Source organism: Lagenorhynchus albirostris, chromosome 5, assembly GCF_949774975.1.
Source record: "Lagenorhynchus albirostris chromosome 5, mLagAlb1.1, whole genome shotgun sequence".
Lineage (NCBI taxonomy): Eukaryota > Metazoa > Chordata > Mammalia > Artiodactyla > Delphinidae > Lagenorhynchus > Lagenorhynchus albirostris.
The window spans coordinates 99,618,784-99,627,365 of record NC_083099.1 but is presented as its reverse complement, the minus strand read 5'-3'; the positions used below and the strand labels follow the sequence as shown (position 1 = coordinate 99,627,365).

General features: G+C 37.5%; 1 protein-coding gene across 1 annotated transcript; it reads left to right on the top strand.

Moving 5' to 3' along the window:
- The first annotated feature begins 322 nt into the window (after window positions 1-322).
- GPR15 (G protein-coupled receptor 15) lies at window positions 323-1,399 on the top strand. The gene has a single exon (XM_060149379.1). The coding sequence runs from the start codon at window positions 323-325 to the stop codon at window positions 1,397-1,399; it is 1,077 nt and encodes a 358-aa protein (XP_060005362.1).
- The last annotated feature ends 7,183 nt before the right edge of the window (window positions 1,400-8,582 follow it).

The window sequence follows — 8,582 nt, the reverse complement described above, 5'->3', positions numbered from 1 at the left end:
AGAAACAAATTGAATGTCTTGAAGAAAAAAGTCAAAAAGCACCTCAGTTTCCTGGGCAAATGCAAATAAAGAAAACCATAACCACAACTACCCAATACCAATCAGGGTGGTGTTCCTTGTGGGCCCTTTCTGAGGATTGGTAGAAACTGTATTTTTTAATCTCTGTTTTCAATGCGTGTCCCAAGATCTTCTAAGGAAGGGGGTGGGGCAGGGAGAAGAGGCAGGCACTGTATAAAAGAAGCTGCCTTGAGAATTCTAAAATTCATACAAAAACTTCTTAGGTAAGAAAATTTACCAGATTTGGCACCTGCTGGACCCAGTGATGGACCCAGAAGCAACCATGGTTTACTTGGAATATTTCTATGTTACAAGCCAAAATCCTGATATTGACGAGACCCACTCCCACGTTCCTTATACATCAGTCTTCCTTCCAGTCTTTTACACAGTGGTGTTCCTGACTGGAGCTTTGGGGAACGTCATCCTCATGAGTGCATTGCATTTCAAAAGGGGCAGCCGAAGACTGATTGACATTTTTATCATCAACCTGGCTGCCTCTGACTTCATCTTCATCATCACGTTGCCTCTCTGGGTGGATAAAGAAGCATCTCTAGGACTGTGGAGGACAGGCTCTTTCCTGTGCAAAGGCAGCTCCTACATGATCTCAGTCAACATGCACTGCAATGTCTTCTTGCTCACCTGCATGAGTGTTGACCGCTACCTGGCCATCATGTGTCCAGCCGTATCCAGGAAAATCAGAAATAGAGACTGCGCGTATGGAGTCTGTGCCAGTGTCTGGTTTATCTCCTGCCTCCTGGGGTTGCCTACTCTTCTGTCCCGGGAGCTCACCCTGATTGATGGTAAGCCATACTGTGCAGAGAAGAGGGCCACTCCAGTTAAACTGGCTTGGGGCCTGGTGGCCTTAATTTTTACATTTTTTGCCCCTTTGGTGAGCATTGTGACCTGCTACTGTTGTATCACAAGGAAGCTGTGTGTCCGTTACCAGCAGTCGGGAAAGCACAACAGAAAGCTGAGGAAATCCATAAAGGTCATCTTTATCGTTGTGGCAGCCTTTGTCTTCTCCTGGCTGCCCTTTAATACATTCAAGCTCCTGGCTATTGTCTCTGGGCTGCAGCAAGACCTCTACTTTCCTTCAACTTTTCTTCAGTGGGGCATGGAGGTGAGTGGGCCCTTGGCCTTTGCCAACAGCGGCATCAGCCCTTTCATTTACTATATCTTTGACAGCTACATCCGCCGAGCCATCGTGCACTGCCTGTGCCCTTGCCTGAAGAAGTATGACTTTGGGAGCAGCACTGAGACCTCAGACCTCACTAAGGCTCTCTCCAACTTCATTCAGGCAGAGGATTTTGCCAGAAGGAGGAAGAGGTCTGTGTCACTCTGAAAGGGACAGTAACATTTCGAGCTCTGTTGGTGGATCGGAGGGTTCATTTGTGTCTGAGACAAGGCAAGAAGAAAAGTATTGCTAGTGGTAATATTGTTTCATGAACACAAGGAAGTGTTCATTTTTAAAGAGACATCTAGAAAGTCTCTGTGTTCATGGATGTAATTAGGCCGTATGCTGTTTTGTTTTGGTTTTTTTCTTAGCTGAGTGACCTTATTTGACCCTTGCCAATCAAGTTCACCAGGCAAAATACAACTCTTATGTCTGTGAACTCTAAGATAAAGGCTCCTGCTTGGGCCAGTTCCTTCTTGCATGGTTGTTAATGAACATTCAAGCCTTTTCCTCTCTCAGGAACCTAGATCCACACGACCCTTCATACCGAGCTCCAAAGTGGACAACATTTAAAGGATTCTGCCCACTTGTATCTGGTGATAAATGTGGTGACAATGCAGGTAGTAAAAAATGTAATATACCTGTGCTCAGTAATTAATTATTCCTGAGTAATGAAGTGAGGTTCTGGCCTTAATCTTTAAAACTTTATATGGTAATTCTATACCATCTTCCAACATTGTCTTTCACCCTATACCATTCACAATAACTTTGGACTGGCGAAAGCTCACTGGGATAAAATCATTTTGTATTGTGTGTATGATTTGGGACTTTACCATTTGGTCTTCAAGAGTATTTTAACAAGAAAGCATAGGACAAGGTTTGACTTTTATTTTCCTTATACGATATGTCGGTTAAAATGTATCTTATTATAATGATGCAGTAACTACTTTTCAATGGGGTTTTACTGTACTCTTTGTTTTCACTGCCTTTACAAGTTAGGATATGGCTTTGTTTTAATTACATGTTTTTAATTACCTAGTTATCTAGTTATAAAATAAAAGTGCTACTACTACTGTAATTAGAGGTCATCAAATGCTTAGCAACACCCTCGTGCAGATTATCATTTTGTATTTTAATTAAAGTGTTAGTGCTACACATTCCCTGTAGCATCATTTGCTTGGTGTATGTAATTTCATGATTTTATCCAATAACATAGGAAGACAGGATGCTCTGTATTCAGCTGAAGGGAAAAATCCATAACAAAGATGTTACTGGTATTTTACATACATTTTTTGAAACTCAGAGACCTCCTGGTCTTCCTTACCTGATAGATATTTACTGAGTCAATTTGTACCTATATTCCTTTTAAAGAATTTGAAGTGGAAAATGTAACTAGCAGCAACCACAAAAGGCTTTGCAGCAGCAAACATACTATTGTAATATATCTTTTGGTTCAAGATAAAATAGGTATGTTTTTGCCCCCACTGTTTACACAAATGAATTATTGCTTTATTTTTAAATATTAGATTTGAAAATCAGAGAAAGCTTAGAATCTTTTCAGAGACTAGGTAATTCAAGTTCATCCTATGTATCTTTCATATTAAGAGAAATCTCAAATATTGTGCATCTTCTTATAGTCTATTCAGAAGTTTTTGGTTTTATAAATTGGTAAATTTATTACTTTCTCTTAAACTTTTATTAAATAAAAATATAATTTTGTTATAAAAGTATTCTTCTATGTTGTATTAATTTCTATTAACATATCAATTAATACTGATATTCTAACAGACTTTTAATAAATTATCATAGATATAGGAAAAAAAGACTGTGTAAATCATAAGAAATAAAGTTTCTGGGAAAACTTCAAAAGTGAATTCAATATAATTAAATAGATCTCCAAAGGTTAAATAAAAGCAAAAATACAGAAAGTAGAAGACATTCACTTTTTTAAAACAAATCAACAAAAGCACTGTAACTAATCACAGAATCAGAGCCTTTGAGAAATGCTACCTTTAAAAAATAGCCCAGTCAATCAGCTAAGGTATTTGTGAGAAAATGAGAAAACCTAGGTTATTTGGTTTAGCTTCACCCTCAATGTTGGGACATTGAACAAGTCATTTTAATCTTTCATACCTAGATGTCATTGGTAATATCTATGTCTATAGAATCCTCAAGGATATTGTAAGAGTAATAAATATAAGTGAAAGGTTTTTTAAAATATTGAATAAAAAGTTATATGAAACAATTCTGTTTCTATCATTAATTATTGAATGTTACATAAAAGTTTCCAAACCAGATTATCAAATGACACTTAATCATTCTCATTTAACAAATATTAGAATCTATCCTACTTCTGTTTCACCCTTTTCATTTTTTCGTTTTAACGTGGAAGAAAAACATACTGTTATACTTTTTAATACTTTAAGTAGATATGCTACTTGTGTGCCTTATGGAGATCTTAGCATATTTTATATTCATAAGGTACCAGTGAGGAAAGGAAAAATAGGCATAATTTTACAGACGGCATAACTCTGACAGAAAAAAATTCAAAATGTGATTAGTGTTATGTTACTATGAGAACTTACCACAGAAAAGCTATCCATTAAAGCCTGGGTGAGAAGTTGTCTGATAACTTGTCATTAATTTTAAAATTAAGGCACACATTCACAAACACACATTTAGTCCATTTGGGCCATATGGAAAGAAGAAAACTAACCTGATATTCCTGGGAGCCCCACAATTCATCCACTCTAAAGAGTCAAAATCACCTCTGAGTGAGAACAACACTTAGTAAGAACAGTCTTAAAGGAAGCTATGTGCGTGACTGAGAGGGGACGATTACTAGGGGTCATAAGTTAATTTTTAAATAGACACAGAAATGCACAGAATGATGGGAAGCTGAGTAAAAGAAATCTTCCTCTGATTCATCTTGACTCCTCAAATCATTCTCTATTCCCCCAAGAGATCTCAGAAGTGAGAAATGACTTGTCAAATGTGCATGCCACAGAGAACAGCGAGCCTCAGTTTTCCTGCAGGGCTCATTCACAAAAGTCAAACAATAATAAAAGAATTACAAATTGATTTCTAAAAGAGCCCCTGGTGTGGCCTGCTAGCAAGAGGATGCCTCCAGCCATGAGAGCAGTGCTGTCCAGAGAAAAAGCAGGAACATAATGCGAACTGCCAGAAATGGGTAGTGGGTTTTGCTTCCCACAGAGCTTGTGGGTTGGATTTATCCCTTGTAAATGTCTTTTCTTATTTTAAGTTCTTTTCTCTCAGTCAACATTCTTTGCTTTTATCAACTCTATGAATAAGCAGTTATGACAAGACTTTACATATCAGTGTACAGGGAAAAATAGTTCCAGCAACTTGACTTTAAATTTCAGATGCAAAAATCCACCTTAGGATTAGTTCCTCTTGTCTCTTGTTATCTTTGTCATTTTCTTAATAAAGCTACATTTCCTAAATGTATTTGATAAGTGGGAATTTCATCCTAAGATTGATTAACCTACAGCATTAAAACAAATAAACAAACCAAAAAAAAAACCACTTTAAATATCCAATGTGCCGGGCTTCCCTGGTGGCGCAGTGGTTGAGAGTCTGCCTGCCGATGCAGGGGACACGGGTTCGTGCCCCGGTCTGGGAAGATCCCACATGCCGCGGAGCGGCTAGGCCCGTGAGCCATGTCCACTGAGCCTGCGCGTCCGGAGCCTGTGCTCTGCAACGGGAGAGGCCACAACAGTGAGAGGCCCGCACACCGCAAAGAAAAAAAAAAAAAAAATCCAATGTGCCAAACTGTTAATAAAGTGAAAGTTCTTATGATAAGTTAAATCAAATGTAAACTCACACGAAATGTCCATTTATTAATCTAAAAGTGGAAGGAGGTACTCTGTTCATTGGCAGACATTATTAAACTAAAAGATTCTTGGCTTATGTATATGAGTACCAAATTTCTAAGATCCAAAGGCACTTTAAAATTACAGTGGAACTGTTTCTGGGTTGGCCACATGTGGTTAAGTTGAATTGTGGCTAATTTAGGCAAGTGGCCCATGTAAAGGATATATGATACAATGTTCATATTATTTTTATAATGCTCTGCAGACTGAGTAAAGGGTATCATCAATCTGACATTATTCAGTGATTTTCTCATTTTCTAATTAAGAAGATTTAATAATTAGCTAGTTTACTATCACTCCCATATTAACAAGAGTTGGGCTTCATCTATGAGAACTTTATGTTTGTCAACACTGATGGGAAATTTAGAATTTTTATCTGCTAGCCTCTATCAATTCTGATTAGCAAGATTTCATTTCCTTACTACTATTAGTTCAAAATGAAATATAAAAAGTTCTTCTTGCTAGAATACTTTATATTTGCAGAAGATATAGGTATTCGTGTGATGTTCTTAAATCAAATAAAATTTTATGCATCAAAAATTATGTGTGGCTAAAGACTATTTTTAATTTTTAAAAACTTTTCTGTGGTAGAAAATTTCAGCCAGCAACTCTGCTCTTTTCCTTATAGACATATGTAAAAACTGTCTACTGTAAAACTTTCACAGATTCTTAAATCTGCAAATTCCAGTGTAGCATATAATTTACTCCATATGAATTTCGTAAAGTTTAACCTCCTCAGAGACACTGAATGATGTGTAGAACATAAAACAGAATTGAGATGTCAACGCTAGGTGTTTGGCCTGACCTGCTAGTTAAGTCAGTCATTACTCATCCCATCGTAGATGAATGGTTTAATTTTGTGACTCTTATGCCTAGACCAGTGGAGTTCCTTGAAAATATTCAATATCTCAAACAACAAACTGTGAATGCAAAGTGTCTCTTGTACACAATGCACTATGTCAGCCACAAATTTGTTATTATGACTGATGGGTTCCTTATTATAACTGGATTCTGAAGCAGGCGTATTGCAGTCACTCACTCACAAAACTTTTCTCTCTCTCTCTCTCCCCTCCCCTCGACCCCGCATCTCCATCTCTGTCTCTCCCTTTCTCTGTCTCACACACACAAACACAATGTACAAACACAGCTGATGAGCATCTATTGACTCTTGTTGCTAATATTCAGTTTAAAGTACTTGATAGAATGCAATAAAGGAGAAAATAAAGCAAAGAAAAAATATAGTAGGGCTTCCCTGGTGGTGCGGTGGTTGAGAGTCTGCCTGCCAATGCAACGGACACGGGTTCGAGCCCTGGTCCGGGAAGATCCCACATGCCACGGAGCAACTGGGCCCGTGAGCCACAACTACTGAGCCTGCGCGTCTGGAGCCTGTGCTCCGCAGCAAGAGAGGCCACGACAGTGAGAGGCCCGCGCACCGCGATGAAGAGTGGCCCCCGCTCGCCACAACTAGAGAAAGCTTTTGAACAGAAACGAAGACCCAACACAGCCAAAAATAAATAAATAAATTTATTTTAAAATATATATATATATAGTAAATAGAAAATACAAAATAAAATGGCATATATAAAAATATCAACAATTACAATAAAAACATAAATGGATGAAAATATCCTATTAAAATTGAACAAGTAGCCCCTTCCTACAATCAACTACTATATATACGGCACTATTAGGCGCTGGAGGATTTAAAGAGGTAGAAGTAGAATTTGTTTCCTCATGGAGTTTACAAGCCCCGAGTTATTTTTTGAATCAAAGAATGAAGTACTGCCCCCAAGAACAAGTCAAATCACTTTCTTTGATCTTTTCCAATGTTCAGGGAAAAGCCCATATTTGTCCATACACAAGTCACTTCATGTAGCTACCATTTTGATAGGGTTATTTCCTAAATATCGTTGCATTTTCTAAAAGGAATGTACAATGTGTGCCCCCAACACTGGCATCCCCAAATGAAAATACTTTTATTGCCCTTAAAGATTTTTAGGTATAAAAGTGTGTTTTAAACATAAGAACACAACTGAACAGTAACAGCTTTAAATTTATTTTCAAACAACTAAAAAGGATATGCAAAGTAGATTACTCTAACCTTGCCCAAAGACTGTGATTTAATGAGATACCCTCTTGCTTACCCTCAGTTTAGACCAAAAGCAAAACTGACAACTCAGGTGGAGAGGTGGTAAACGAGAAACGAAACTTGCCCGTGGTTTCATGTTTAAAGCAAAACAAAAAACAAAAAAAAAAAACACCAGATTCAGAGGAGTTGAAAGTAATGCAATGCAAACTTGACTTGTATGCATTAATAAAAATTAGTTTAAAATTAGTAAAGAATTGAAAAAAGTCAATGCAGAACTGCATAATTTACACAATCTTTAGGATTTCAAATTACAGTAACTTCACTTATATAATTCAAACATAGAAAAAATACTGACAGTAAATTTATGAAAATATTTAGCAAAATAAATAATCAAAGACGGCCAAATTAAAATTTCAAAATATTGGGCTTCCCTGGTGGCACAGTGGTTGAGAGTCCACCTGCCGAGCAGGGGACATGAGTTCGTGCCCCAGTCCAGGAAGATCCCACATGCCACGGAGCGGCTGGGCCCGTGAGCCATGGCCGCTGAGCCTGCGCGTCTGGAGCCTGTGCTCCGCAACGGGAGAGGCCACAACAGTGAGAGGCCCCCGTACCACAAAAAAAAAAAATATATATATATATATATAATTTTACCTATTAAATTGGCAAATATTTAAACATTAAATACTGAAGCTGAGCAGGATAAGAGGTGTGGAGTGTGGGCAAGACTTCTTGGACTATTGATTGAGAATAATTTGATTAACCTTTCTAGAGGATATTTAGAAACATCTTTGAAAAGAAATCCACTTCTAGGATTTTACTCTGGAATGTAATTATGGCCAAGTGCAAAGATATACATACATGCATTTTTACTACAGCATTGTTTGCAAAAGTGACTGGTACATATTAAGAGCTTGATAAGTGATAGTTGAGAAATAACTCCATTTTAGAGATGGAGAAAATAGAATTCAAAGAAATCAAATTTCACATAATTCTTAATGGACTGAACCAGAAATGAAACCTGATTTCAATTAAAACCATTTAGAATTGTCTATGCAATTCCAAAGCTCATGCTTTTTCCACATCACCATATTTTTTTTCTCTGATTCCCAGGCTGTTTAATAGACTCAACATCACAACCTTCTCTTGGTTTAGTTTATTCTCTATATATAATAATTTCTCAAATTCAAACTATATTTCTTATTTTTTCCAATGCAAATATCTCAAATTACCAAACCCTTTGCCTATTCATGACTAACATTGCTTGACGGGGGAGGAAGCCCATTTTATTAACAATACTTTTTTTTTTTTTTTTGCGGTACGCGGGCCTCTCATTGTTGTGGCCTCTCCCGTTGCGGAGCACAGGCCCCGG

Excerpts from the sequence above, each read along its gene's own strand:
- GPR15 (XM_060149379.1), top strand. The coding sequence starts at position 323 with ATGGACCCAGAAGCAACCATGGTTTACTTGGAATATTTCTATGTTACA.